The 14,279-nt window shown below is 40.0% G+C and overlaps 1 protein-coding gene and 1 long non-coding RNA gene across 4 annotated transcripts in view; one reads left to right on the forward strand and one right to left on the reverse strand.

Annotated features, from left to right (window-relative positions):
* The window catches only part of LOC308070354, an 87,011-nt gene that overhangs the window by 54,958 nt on the left and 17,774 nt on the right, over positions 1-14,279 (forward strand). The window contains exons 4-5 of one of the 2 annotated variants that reach the window (XR_013930709.1): positions 11,102-11,418; positions 11,505-11,627. This is a non-coding gene — a long non-coding RNA (uncharacterized lncRNA). The remainder of the gene's footprint in view (positions 1-11,101; positions 11,419-11,504; positions 11,628-14,279) is intronic. The other variant, XR_013930708.1, reaches the window with a different exon arrangement.
* LOC308070349 (protein-glutamine gamma-glutamyltransferase E-like) overlaps positions 82-14,279 on the reverse strand; it is a 28,127-nt gene continuing 13,929 nt past the window's right edge. Inside the window, exons 1-13 of one of the 2 annotated variants that reach the window (XM_080404106.1) lie at positions 13,347-14,163; positions 11,366-11,533; positions 10,820-11,062; positions 10,181-10,299; positions 9,591-9,719; positions 7,967-8,144; positions 7,664-7,799; positions 6,719-6,822; positions 5,996-6,241; positions 4,270-4,575; positions 2,673-2,830; positions 2,328-2,461; positions 82-470 (exon numbers count right to left, since the gene is read on the reverse strand). In XM_080404106.1, coding sequence (XP_080260232.1) covers positions 323-470; positions 2,328-2,461; positions 2,673-2,830; positions 4,270-4,575; positions 5,996-6,241; positions 6,719-6,822; positions 7,664-7,799; positions 7,967-8,144; positions 9,591-9,719; positions 10,181-10,299; positions 10,820-11,062; positions 11,366-11,533; positions 13,347-13,356 — 2,079 coding nt within the window. In that variant the 5' untranslated portion in view covers positions 13,357-14,163 and the 3' untranslated portion in view covers positions 82-322. Of the gene's footprint in view, positions 471-2,327; positions 2,462-2,672; positions 2,831-4,269; positions 4,576-5,995; positions 6,242-6,718; positions 6,823-7,663; positions 7,800-7,966; positions 8,145-9,590; positions 9,720-10,180; positions 10,300-10,819; positions 11,063-11,365; positions 11,534-13,346; positions 14,164-14,279 lie in introns of those variants that run through there. The other variant, XM_080404107.1, reaches the window with a different exon arrangement.

The following is a 14,279-nucleotide window of genomic DNA, read 5'->3' on the forward strand; positions in this document are numbered from 1 at the left end:
ATGAATGCTTGTGCAGAAACATCTGGAGCCAGAAAGAATGATTTCCAAAGAAAACTAGACAAATGCCGAACAGTCTCTGAATAGAAGGCAAGATGCTCTTTTTATTAATGTGGATACTCACAACAGTGAATTAAGAATCAACTATTTCTCAGTTTACTTAAAATTGCAATGTAAAATTTTAATGATATAATGTTGGTAACCCCTTATCACAGGAATTGAGGATTTTGTTTTGCTAATTTTCACATTGTTCACATAAGACATAATGTCTTATGACATTTTTTCAATTTATACACACACAGACAATTTATTGTATATCTTCATCTTAGTCAACCACATTTACCATCTTAAAGGTCTTGATATCTGCAAATTTATCACAGGAGAAATTAACAAGTAGATGTTTGGGACCTGTCTCAAAAGGGATGAGTTTAAACTTTGTACTGGATTTCTCACCGGCTTTCAATGGTGGTACCCTAAAAATAGGAGAAAAAAAAAAAAGGAAAAATATAAGCTGAAGACAGGCGGATGCATCATGCTTTACTTTCGTCACTATCTCTCATCTTAAGTAAGAATTCCTGTCAGTTCAGTGTAGTGTGGCCATGAAAAGACCATACAGGACTTGGCTATCTGATAATGTATTTAAATACCCAAACCCATGCATTGAGCGCTCTCACAAATATAGTAGGCAGTGACCCAGGTAAGCACACAAAGGACATACTAGTAAGGTAAAGCTTCAAGCAGAACAGGAGGTGTAAAACACATCACTGCATTATTAAAAAAGGGATAATCTGAGACTGTGAAGAATGTGAATACAAACTCCTGAATTAAAATGGATTATAGCACCAAGAAAACCTCAGTGTTTACACAGCAGGAAATTCTGAATGAAAGTTAAAATGTTTTAAAATGGTATATTCTGTAATTCTTGGAAACTCATGTTTACCTTTTTCCGTAACAGCCTTACCCTGTCATGTTGTCTTGTCCTTGCCTGAGGATAATGTTGTATGTGATAGATAACATGAGATTGCTAAATTCCCTCAGGAGCACTCATAAATTATGGGATAGACCATTCCTAGTTGCTCAAGGACAAATAGCAGTGTTAAGTTGCTGTGTATGTTTGTTCGTGTTTGTATGTGCGTATTCAGTTAAAGAACACACACCCATATCCCAGGTATTTTTTAGAAATAACTACATTTGCTAGCATATGTCGAAATTTATGTGCAGTTTTGGATAAGTACAAAGTGATGGACAGTCTGAAAATTTAACATTTCTGTTTCAGTTGTGGAATAGTGAAGGAGAAAGAGCAAGACAAGATACAAAATCACTGAAGCATAAAAACAGGAACCTGGGGATCTATAGTAAAAGGAACATATTTTATCCATTTGCCATCTCAACACCACCTAATAGTTTCTTGCCTCTGTTTATTAATCTCCTAACATAATTCTTTTGTAGAGTTATGAAAGCAGAGCTTGAAAATCAGTGTCCCTGTAGTTTTGGAAAAACTTTTTAAAATTAAAACCTCAATTTTTATTTGAGTTATTAATTGTATATTCACCATTTTCCCTGTTCTCCTGTTGCCTGCCTCATGGATTTCTTCTGTGTTCAAGTTCTAAGCCTTAGTAAGGTAAATCAGTCACCTCTGGCGTAGCAGCTGGTCATGGTTTAGTGTGTTCTTTAAAAGCTATCCTCCTTAGTTGTGCTTTATTGCATCTGGAATAGCCTTGCATGGAGCATACTTGGGGTTGTACTTTTCAGAGGTACCACCCTTTGAGATCACAACCTGTCTCTAAACAATCTATGTTCATTTTTTGTCCCAAAGCTGGGACACTGGTGCATCTGCTTTTTTACATTTATGTCTGTTCAATGTAAATACAAGTAGTTTAAAAGGCTGAACAAATTGGCCCATGCAGTCCATTTAATAAGATGATGAAAAAAATCCTGGTTAATATATGCTATAATTTGGGTATAGTATGGACAGAAACAGTCATGTATCCTATTGTTGGCCCTATGATCAGAACAGGAAAGTTGAATCTGGGCCTATAGCAGCATAGACAGCTTCAGCAAAATTTACTGCATGAGTAAGCGTGTATTTTTGGCTGGAACTGTGTGGTCCCACTAGATAGGCAAGAAAACAAGTTCTGTCCAATTATTTGACCTCCCAAATGACGGAGCCAAAGCCTAGCTTAGATGAAGAGCTGGTTCAAAGCTGTGTGCTTCACCTCCCAAATTACAGCAAGAAGAAAATGCTGTCTCATCCCGCTGTTTGGTTCCACGTCATCCATGCCGACGTAATTGCTCATGTATCTTTAATAGGAGAAATTTCTCATACTTACTCTATCTCAAGGATTCCTCTGAGGAGGTCATTGCCTTCTGCCTGCAGCACACAGTCTGTCACTTCCACATCAATAGGATTGGTAAATGTCACTTCCACATCCACTTCTTTATTCACTTTTGCTTCACCAAGTACCTGTGCAAAGGAAGTGCTTGAAAGGCCAGGTTCTCTGTATTCTTTTCTATCCAAGCCTTCTCAGTCATCAGAAGAGGAGGTATTAAGAGTTGCTATGATGGACCATGGCAGAATGTGAGAAGAACATATCTTTTGGGGAAGAAAGTGCTTATAAGAGCTTACTTTCCCCTTTCTCTGCCACTGCAATTAGAGCAAAGGGACAGCAATTTACCTGTATGTCAATGCTAGGATTGTCCAGGGTGATGTCTCTTTGCACCAGCACTTGAATCCCACCTTCTACATGACATAAAGCTGTTACCTGGATCGTGTTGTCTGTAGTTAACTGCTGTTGATATTCAGTATATGGTATCTTAATGGGAAATTGTTTCTCTGGAAGAAAAAAAAAAAAAAGAGGAATTGATACACATAAGCCCACAGAGTTTCATACCCAATATTATTATTTTCCTTTTATGCTGTGTCTGGGACTAGGAAGGCCTTCAGCCATCACTGCCAAACTCAATTCATGCAAATCTGTCAGTCTGCTATAGAGCGATTTCTTCAGTGCTATCCCTCCTCCATTCCCTACCGCTATATTGCCTGTCTTGTCTTTCTTCCAATTGCTCTGAAAGATAACACAGCTGGAGTTTAAGGAGTTTAGTGCCAGTGCCACTACATTTGTTATGGGACATGCTCTGATAGGCCTCATCAGTCCTGTTTGCTGATACAGAGACATGCTAAATGATGTCTTTATGTTTCTTTTATCTTTCCTAGCCGTATCTGCTTTTTATTATCACGTGTTTTTACAGTAGTTTTTATGCTGTGATTCAAATCAAGGAATACCAGATGGGAAGACATCTCCTCTGTCTCTGAAGCCAGGCAATTTCAGATTTTTGGCCATTCATACAGAAGAACTGTAGAGTAGCTATGCTGCATGCAAATGCTGTGAGCCACAAAGTACTTTACAGCAGTACACAGCAGATGCAAAACACAAGAAAAGATGACAAGTCACCAATGCAAAGTCCCACAAAAGTAAGCAAGCGAATGGGGGAAATGTGAATTTCCTAGATTCCTCCAGTAGCAACAGATGTAACTACAAATCCTAGCAAACAGAGCAATCCTCCAGAAGAAGGCAAAAATCTCTTTAAATGGTCCCTGCCATCAGATCCCTGTTGTCAGCCTCCCTCCTGACTGTAAATGCAGCCACTAGTGACTGTAATGCCATTAGGCATATAAACTTGGTCTTCACCAAAAGTCTCAATTCCTAATACTTTAGAGGAAAAAATTCTGAAATCCATCTGAAAAAAAAAATTAAGAAAATCTGAGGACCTTTACTCCTCAACAGTTCTTTGACACAAACTTTCTTTTCTGTGGAGCTTATTTCAGCTATTTCTATTCCTCACACTTTAATTCCATTCTAATGTGCTAATGAATCAGGTTTCTTGTTTCTGCTGTTAGCCATGTCCTGTTCCCTTTCAGTAAAGGCCCTCATAATTGACCGGAACTTATTTAGTTGGAGTTGATGTCTACGGTTTTGTTGTCCTTGTATTTTTCTATGCAAATTTTGATAAATGAAACTTCCTGTTTCCTCACCAGCTTTTCACTCCTGAGAATCATTTTCCAAAATGTGAATAGTACTTAAGGAAATGATAGTGTGAAACAGGCCTTTTAGATATGTTTATAAGTGCAATGTAGGGTTTTTTTCAGCCTTTTCTGCATAGAAATTTAAGATTGCAGTTTGTTGGAGTTTTTTCCCCCCAAGCTGACATCACAGCTTCTAATGCCCATTTACTGATAACACAATTATGTTTAAAAGTTATTTGAAAGATTACCTTCCTTAGGAGGCAGAGTGACAGATATGGAGTCCTTCCAGATCTCATGAACTGGTCTTCTAGTGTACACAGTGCTCCAAGCAGTCATATTGACATGAACAGTCTTAGCATCAGACTGTAAGTTTGCAAGAACCAGAATTAGACTGAGATTTTTGCCAACCTCTAAAGGGCCATCCACCTTGAACTTCCCTGAGATGTCAGGCTTTTGATCAATTTCCTGTGATGTCGGTGCTGTAGGATCAAATTTATCCTCAAGTCCCAGCTTCTTACGGGCTTTTTTAAAAATCTCTCTTTCTTTTGTAGAGCCTGTCCAGAAAGAACCATGAAAATTATCCTTGACAGTTAACATGCATATCTTATTTTATGTGACTGCTGCAGAACATAGTGTCTGTGCTTACAGATGAACAGAGCCTGTTTTTCACAGCTACACCTAATTTTCTGTATCTGCAGTCAGTATTGTCACAGCCCCTCCAACAGCCTTTTTCTGTGCACATATCTTAAGTTCAAAGTTTCTCACTCTTCCTGTTTCTATCCTTTTTTATGGTTGTATTATTTAGAAATGTAAATTTTTATTTGCTAATACAGAAAAGGCCCATAATACAAGGGGAGGCTGATGGCACTGTGTGGTGGGCTGACTCCGGCTAGCAGCCCAGCATCTGCCTAGCTTCTCACTCGCTCCCTGTTCCTGCAGGATGGGGAGAAGGAAGAAGGAAGGTGAAAAGACTTGTGGATTGAGATAATGACAGTTTAACAGGGAAAGCAAAAACTGTGCATGAGCAAAGCACAAAGAGGAATGTGTTCACTATGCCACGCTGGCAGGCAGATGGCCAGCTGCTTCCTGGAAAGCCTCAACACACGTAATGGTCACTTGGGAATGCAAATGCCATAACCACGAATGCCCCCACCACCCCGTTTTCTCTGTCTTTCCCTTTTCTATTATCGCCGAGCGCTAAGTCATATAGCGTGGAATATAGCTTTGGTCGGTTGGGGTCAGCTGTCCTGGCTGGTCCCCTCCCAGCCTCTTGCCCACCCACAGCTACCTGCTGTGCCAGGGAGGGAGGGAGAGAGCGAGCCTTGGTGCTCTGCAAGTACTGTTCAGCAATAACCAAAGCACTAGGGTGTTACCAACGCTTTTAGTGAGGCAGCTATGGAGAAAGTTAACTCCATCCCAGCCAGAGCCAGTACACAATGGAAGCTAGTTATTTGGGCTCTCTTTTATCATGCTTTTCACTTTTCTGATAGGTATTTCCGATAGCAGTGTTCGTTCTTTACACTTGGAAATTCAGTTAATGATTCAGATTTCTTTTCTGCACTATCACACCCAAAGGTCTGACAAGTTTACGTGCTGTTTGACATTTGAAAGAGTGGCTCTTCCTGGGCCTAACTGCTGCTTTAGCTTAGTTTTCTGTAACAGGCCTTTCACCCTGCTGTCAAAAAACTGGGCCATAGACTAACTCTCACAAAGCAGAGGCAGCCAGTGTACATTACCAATAGCAGGCAGAACAGTGAACGTTTTACTCTGAGATATTTGGATTTGACTTACTGAGGTCCCACAAAGCAGCTCCATGTCAGAAGGGGCAAGGCAGTATTTTTTACTCTTTACCTTTCTCTTCCCTTTTCTGTTAGAACTGAATAGAATGCCCACTAAGAGACTCCTGGCCTAAAGTTTATATGTGTTTGGGAACAAAGCAGCTATGTAACTGGAACCACCAGTGTGTTTGTTTACCTTCTTCATATTTGTAGTCATTGGTGACATCTACACGATCATCTCTACCAACTGCCTTTGTGCTGATGGATTGACCAATTATGGTAGACTTAGAGAATATTAATGTTTTCTTTCCAGTCGTGGAGTCATAATTCCAGTACATGCAGTCTGCATTCACTTCTGCAAATACGAATGGACAGTCGTAGTCCAGATCTACATCTCCTTCTTTGATGGCATTCCGTGAGGCAGGACCACACTGATAAATTCCTATGGTATCAAGAAAAAATTAGTTAGACCTAATCAACTCTTTAACGGTAAGCAATTACTAGACAGATATTTATCGATGATTCCTGAACTGCCCAGTGCTGTTGTCCTGTTCAAGTGCTTTCATCTGCATAGACCCTCACATCACGCCAACCTTCAATGTATCTTGTGTTTATTCTGAAGGTACAATTGATTTATTCTATATTATCTCTTGATTTTCAATAGCTCTGGATACCTGCATTGGAAATCATAGGAATTGCTGTGAAAGACTGCTCCTAGAAGTCTAGTTTGTTTCTTGGCATCCACAGACGATCTGAGGCATTTCTATTGCTATGAAGTATTCTCTTCTACCACTCTATCTCTGAGCAGGATGAGAAATTACTTTTACAATGGTGCGCTTTTTTTTCTTTTCTTTCTTCTCTCTGAAAGTGACTGACTTTATAATTTTTTGATGTTATTCCTGAAATAAAATCTGCATACCTCCACTTTCTTCTTGAGGAGTTGCATCCAGAACTTGCCATCCACTGTATGAGGGGCCCAAGTCACTGCGGGAAAACCAGCTTTCATTCCAGACATGGAAATTCCTATATGCAAGAGCGAACAAAGCAAGCTACTAGTATGTGTTTCTAAATTCCTGTTCGTGTCTGTTAATCAGCCATCTTAGTTAAATGTATTTAATGTCTCCATTTATATAGAATCTTATCTGAGTCTGAGCACTTCCACTCTGATCCTGAATATATATTAACTAGATGGGAGCTGAAAATTGCATTGTGCAACAGATGTGAATGTTCAAGGGCAGAAAGCAAATTTGAAAAATTATACAAAATGTCTTGACCCTGTTTTTCTCCAAAAGTTCTGAGCACGTGCACTTCCTTAGTTTTTGCTGTTTTCTTTAAAGCACAATGCTAGTTAGATTTAGAATGGGTCCAGAACAATCAGGGGAGTAAACAAGGCAAAAAGTGAGGGACTGCACCTGTTCTTTGCTGGATGCAAGCTTGCTTGAGTTGCATTTGATGCTTAATAGTGGCAATAATTAAATTATTTTCACTGCAAGTGATTACTGCAAAAAACAAAAGGCAGGGAAGCTGGTTCTGTTGAGCTTTTTTTGAGGGATGGTTCCAAATTAAGTCCCACTGTTTGATATTTCCAGTGTAATGTCATGATTTTCAGTAATCTGTGGCATCGTAACTGTAATTTTGCCTGCCCTAGCTTCGATTATCTGTGTAACTCATGGCACAATTCTCTGGTTAACTGAGAAAGAATGAAAACACCAAGTTTGTAGTACTTTTTTATTGATCCTCTGTGTGTATAGTTGTTTTAAAGGCAAATTTTAAGAAGGTAACAAAACATTTGTCATCTATTCTCTGCACCTGAAGACTCCATAGGCATTGATAGGTTCTACTGTTAAAGATCATAGAGCCTTACCATATGCTGTCAGCTGCCCTGTCCAAATGATTTCCATCTGCATCGTAAAACTCATCCACACGCAGATTTCCATCTGCATCGTGGGCAGAGCTGAAGTTTGTAATTGTACGAGTGGGAATCCCCAGACATCTAAGCACTAAAAAGCAAATAGAAAACCATAGTCAGAAAGCAGTATTTCTGGAATATGAAGTTTCATACAACACACTAATGCCCCGAAAGACTTTCATGGAGGAAGTGTTATTATTAGTGCTTCTTTTAACAGAATCTGTGCAGTGTCAGTTATGTGCATGACATAAAACATACCTGTAGTCAATACTGCTGCAAAAACCCAACATTGTCCATATCTAACAGGTTTGAATCCTGATTTCTTCCAGTTGTGCAGGATTTCACCACTTCCAGTCCAGCTGCTTGGACTTTTCCCACCGTCATAATTTCCACTCCAGTTTCCTAGCAGCACCCCTTGGTCATCATTGGCATTGACCTGTAAAAATATTCACTAAATTCATGATGAGAAAAATTAAGAGTTTATAACAGATATAGTAGTGGTAGGGGAGCGGGCAGAAGAACAGCCCTGAGTGACATTTTAGTGGACAAAATTCATGGCTTCATGCAGCTGGCCTTCAGGAAGAAGCCTCATCTTTTTAGGGAAATGAAATATGAGTCCTCTTAGGAAATGGAGAGCATTTAATCACTGTTTCTCCCACCCAAGTACAGCAGCACCAGGCAAGAAGGCAAACCCCAGTTTTCAATGAAACTTCCTGACACGAGGTGGCAACTTTACCACTGTGTGACTGAATGGCATCATCAAAACATATCATGCAGCTAAGTTTTCAGAATGTGCCTGGATCATGATATAGTGAGCCCTCAGCAAATTTACAATAATTTAGAGGAAGTGGTTGACACAACAAATTGGGCACAGGCATCACCTTGAAAATCTTGGTGCTGTGTCGATAGAGACCTCATGAAATTCAGGAAGAAGAGGTGCAGATCTCAGAACTTGGGATAGAATAGCCCCATGCATTGGTACAGGCTGGGAAGCAGCTGTCTGAAAGGGGCCTGGGAGTTACCACAAATGCCAGATTGAATCTGAGCCAACAGTGCTCTTTCATCATAAAGAGAAACGCCACACTGGGCTACACTGGGAAAAGTGACCAGGAGATTGAGGGAAGCTGTTAACCCCCTTTCATTATCCCTAGCGAGGCTGTGCCAGGAATCCAGTTTCCAGTTTCGGGTCCCTCAGTTCAAGGGGAAGTTGAGACACTGAAGACTGCCCAGGAGGGATGGCTACAAAGAGTCAGGGGCCCTGGAGCACACAGTCTACAAGGAGAAGCTGAGAGCACTGGGCTAGTTCAGTCCGGTTAAGAAGGGGATAAGAGGAATGTAATAGCAGCTTACAACTACTTGAATGGAACACGCTAAGTTGTCAGAGTCCAACTTTTTTCTGTTCTGGCATGTTATGTAACAAGAGACAACAGCAGAAAGCTGTAGCTTGGGAAAATCTTATTTGACGCAGAAGAAAAATTCCTCGCTAAGAGGGTAGTGCAGCTCTGGACTGGTCACCCAGAGAAGCCATGAAAGCTCCATCCTTGGAGATTTTCAAGGCAGCCTGACAAATCCATGGCTGAGCTGATCTAGTACAACTGTAATTCCACTTCAAATGGGAGGTTGGACTAAAGACCTCCAAAGGACTTGCCCCTCAACATACCACCCCATGTCTTAAACATTCTGTTTGGCTCTTATAGTGATAAGTACCAGAAATACCACAGATGAGATAAATTTAGCAGGCTGAGATCAGATGGCCACCTAAGTGTTTCTTTGGCCCGCATTTCTGGTGCATAGAGTGGCCTAAAATTTTCTGGGAAGTGTCTTTCACTAACTCCTTTAAAAGATCAATTAGTAGTTTGAACTTCTTGAGCATGTTACTTACCATTGCACTGAGAACACGGCCCAGATACTTGGGGTCATTTCTGTGCGATACATCTGTGACAGGATCCTGACGATAGTTTAAGCTTCGATCCATCATGGAAAGGCAAATATTGAGAATATCTCCTTGAAACTATGTTATAGAAGTAAGTTAGTGTTTTGTAAACACAGATTACTCTACTAAAAATCAGGATAAGTAGAGACATGTAAGTGTTTAATGTTTTTTTTTAGTCACCTAATGAGGTGCTGCATCTCAGCCAGGAGTTATCATATAAAAATGCAGCCTCAACAAACTATGAAGATTAGAACTCAATGAGCTTTTCAAAAGCTACAGCATTGCTACAGTACTACCCAGCAGACTCTAAGGTTTCTGCTGTCTGCACCTCTGAGTCCTAGGTCATTATCGCTGACTAGTCAATTACAAATCCTCTTATTAATAGGTATAACAGAGCTTGGCATGAGTTCTAATTGCAATACCAGACTCCTGCTCTTCAGAGGTGTATGCAATGAACTGGAAAAAGCAAACAAGCCCTGGTCACCTGGTTTGTGTGAAAATCAGAGCACAAAACACTGGTGTTTCAGTGCTGCATTTACCTGCCCAAAGTTCCATCCAAAGCTGTTGATATGATTTTTATTGCCTGCAAAAATGATGCCAAACTCTTCTAGCACGTATTCCTCACACTCAGCCTTGTTAGGCATGAACACATCATCACCTGAGAAGCCAAAACACAGGTATGTACAACCACAGCAGGAAAAATAAAACCTCAGGAGTCTCCATCAATAAGGGTGCTTGCAGCTATTCACCCTTTGCTGTTCTTGGTGTTATAAACAGATCACAATAATTAGAGAAAGGGGTGGGGTGTTTCCGAGTGAAGACAGAACTAATGGCATTGTCAGATCTGGGAGATGATGGCAGCTGGTAGATGTGATTCTTTTCTTGGTTCTGCAGGGACCAGACACGCTCTTCCAAACTTGTGCAGAAGTAGGGAAGCTCTGGCAAAAGCAGAACTTAATCTTTTAGGGCAAGGAGCTCTCTACTGCGTGCACAATACGGAGCTGATTTTATGTAACAGAAGGTCCTAAGAAACTGTTAAACCCTTTTCTCACTGATACATTATGTGATGAACATTCAGCCCCCGTATTAAAGAAATATAGATCAAATGGAGGAGCTACAAATATTAATGAAGCTACAAGCAACTTAGTTCTTTCAGGGTAAATTCAACATGTTCGTACCTGAAGACCAAGGGTTAAAGAGCAAAACAAAGGTGCCAAGGCTTGCAGGAGAGGAGCTGCCACTTGATGTACTCTGAACACTCAGCTTGTAACGTCCAATGACAGCATTAGGTGGGCTGGAAATGGAGATGGTCACAGAGCTGGAACTGGTAGACTGTACAACTGCACTCCAGCTCTCCTTGGTTACTGTGCTGGAGATACCAAATGTGGCCTGGGTCTTAGCCAGCTTTGAGGGTTTTGGACCTTTTAAGGAAAATAAACAACATTTTTTTTTTTCCCTAGCCTGTTGAAATACACGTTTAGTCATCCACAAACAGCATGGATATAACCCTCCCCTCAGATGAATGTGTGCTATATGCTGGAAACTGAAGGAAGCTATCACTGCCAGCTGAGGTGGGAGTAGTACAACAAACACCTCAGACAGCTCCATGGCTATGTGAACCAGCATGCTGGCTCCAAGATATTATCTTGTTAGAGTGCATATCAGGCCAAAAGAACATCACGAGGCAGCATTACTCTTTCTGTGAAAGAAGCTGGGAGCCATACCTGTTTCTACGATAAATGTTAAGTTTTGCTCAGGGTGTTCTGTTCCATTGAAGGTGAGAATGAAGGTCTGCCCTCTCCTCACAATCAACTCTTTGCTAGAGAATTTACTTGTGTGGTGATCTCTTGCATTTTCTTTCAGGTGCCAGTTGGTACTTAGCTGCGTTACAGCTATGAAAAAGCGAGAAGAGCAAGAAAATTTGAGGATACATCCAAGGAGGAAGGAGCACAGACACACTCAAGAATTACATGTTACTTTCTACAGGTAACTAGTAACCCTGTGAGGTTTGCATCAAAAATAGAAATTATTTATGAGCATTTTTGGGGGGAGTCCATCTTGCATAGACTGCTAGCGATTATCTGCATAATTACATATAGGAGTAGTGTAGCAGTCACTAAAGAATGATCAGAAAGACATCTAACAGGAGAGAACCCTGAGAGAATTGAATACTTGTGTGTTACTTGGATAAAGAATCTGGCTGAACTCAGCTAAGTCTTTCAAGGTGTTATCCATTCCAAGACATGGTGTTATACTAACAGAGGCACAGCCTTGCGGCCTCTGAATAAGAAATAAAGAAACTTGACTGAGCTGAGAAACACTTCTGCATTTTAAACAATGACATGTGATCTCTGGCCCCATTTATGTGTCAGGTACCTCTGATATGAGTGACAGCTGCTGTCTGTTGGGACAACATAACAAGAATATGTTGATTGACACTGGGCTTTCATTTGGTAGTGGGAGAATTGGAGAGAGAGCACTACTAAAATAAGGTACGGGAAATAGTATGTTTCAGAGAGCTCTTGCACGTGAACTATGGCTTCAGTCAGAGGCCAAAGAACAAGCATCTGAGATTGGTTTGGCTCTGACATTATCAGAGTCTATGGAGGGTTCTCTAGTAGAAGATAGATTGATGGTTTATATGAGGTGCAGAAGTAAATATATTTTTTTCCTAAGGGCACTGTGTGCTTTTTAAAACTATGTTTATTATTCCCCTTCCTCCCTCCCCCCCAGAGAAGAAGAATAGGAAAGAGTAAGAGTATGGGCTGTAGTAGTGGAACACAGCTACTCTGTGCCATTACTGAGTAAAAAATCATTATCCCATTTTCAAACAGATTTATTAGTGTAAAGATTTTTTTAAAGCATGATCTTAATTTAATCAAGTTTAGGCAAGCCTTGAAATAACTACATTAGTAGCCTTAGCAGCATAGTCACAATTCAAATGGGGGGAACACATTTTTTTACGGTATTGAGGCAAGCAGCACGTATTTTGATTTTTCAGAAACATACCTACTTTAAAAAAAAATCTTCAGAAACTTAACAATGAAGCACACTTATTTCAGAACAAGCTGAGGGGTCAGAGAGAGTTGTCTTTAGAAAGGCAGGAGTTATCTGACAAAGTTGGTAAAGCAACATGGGACCATTTATAATAATTATTAAACTGGTCAGTTTGCATATGTATAAATATTGGCATGTAAGCAAAAAAAAACTCCACTGCACAAACAAACCACACAAAAAAAAATCCCCTCAATCATTTTATCCTCTCTTCTTTAACTTCAGGTTTCTATCTTCTCTGCTTATTATAGCCTCCCTCAGCCTTTACCTCCTTCAAGTTTTTTCTTTGCTCTTTCTATGTCAGATTTGTCAGTTTCTCATTTGCACTTGTCTGACAACTTCAGTTAGCTGCAGACTTTTCTCTCCTTCCTATTTGCAAAATACAATATTTTTACATCAGATAATACACCTGTTCTCCCAAATCTCATTCTGATAAGCTTGCTTTCCCCATGTGCACAAGTGGAAAAAAAGCGATCCCTGTGAAAATCCTTCTCCTAACTATTAATGGAAGAAATTTCTCTTCCTTTTTTTTCTTGGATCAAAACTCCTTAGAGAAGGAGTGATCTTTAAGTGTCCATCAAAAAACTGAATATGAGGTATGGATGTAAGAAAATAACAGAGCACCACAGAAGGAGCTTCCTCCTTGCTCACCTTGGCCCATATCTGATCAATACGTCCTGTATAAGCAGCTTCTGGAGCTTTCCTCTGAATGGCCTCCTCTACTTCTGTTCACTCAAGGAGTGGGTGGTGCCTTTCACTTCTTTAAAAGTCTAGGTGTAAATTTGCTTATTTGCAATATTTCCTGTGAGGGTGGAGCTTGCATAGCCGCCTTTGCTTCCCAGCCTTTATCTGACCAACAAGGCTTGAGGATTAATTTTTCATTCATTTTTTGCACTCTCGGTCCCCATATTCTGATCTGGTTTCCTTGCAACTTAATATCTGAAGCTTGACAATATTTATCCCTAACAGTCTAGCTTCTTGTTAAGAGTTTCTTAATGTATTTAAATGTATAAGAATGTCATCATTTAGTTGCTTTTCTTTCTGTTATAAAGTTATAGGAATAGCATAACTCCTTGTATCACATCGTTTTTAATTTGGCCTACTTCACAAGCAATATTTATGGTCACTTTTTCTTTAAATTAATTCACTGAATCCTTTGTTTTCCTGGAGCTGCTCCCCCCTTCCCCAGCATTGTAGTAGTTTGCAAAACAACAAGCAAGCTATTGCCTCTGCCCCAGATTTAATCAGGCCAAATTTAAAGGACCAAATTTTCATTTATCACATAATTATTGTTTAACAACATTAAACATGTAAGCCCTCCATGTCATATTTGCATGGCACGCTACAGAGATGATAGATAAGTACATTTGTGGCTTGTGATAAAATAGTTATCATTGTTTTCAGCTGGTACACTACTATTTTTTTTTATAGGATATCTCTGAACATATAACTGGCAATGCAGATTTGTGGACAAAAATCTTCCGCTTAATTGCAAGGAGAGTGATTTTTGTTTATGCTTTGCAGGTGGCTCCACTTTCTGTTAAGAAAGAGAGAGATTAATTCTGATACTTCTGTGAAACAACC

The sequence above is a fragment of the Falco punctatus genome, assembly GCF_963210335.1.
Source record: "Falco punctatus genome assembly, chromosome: 10".
Taxonomy (NCBI): Eukaryota; Metazoa; Chordata; class Aves; order Falconiformes; family Falconidae; genus Falco; species Falco punctatus.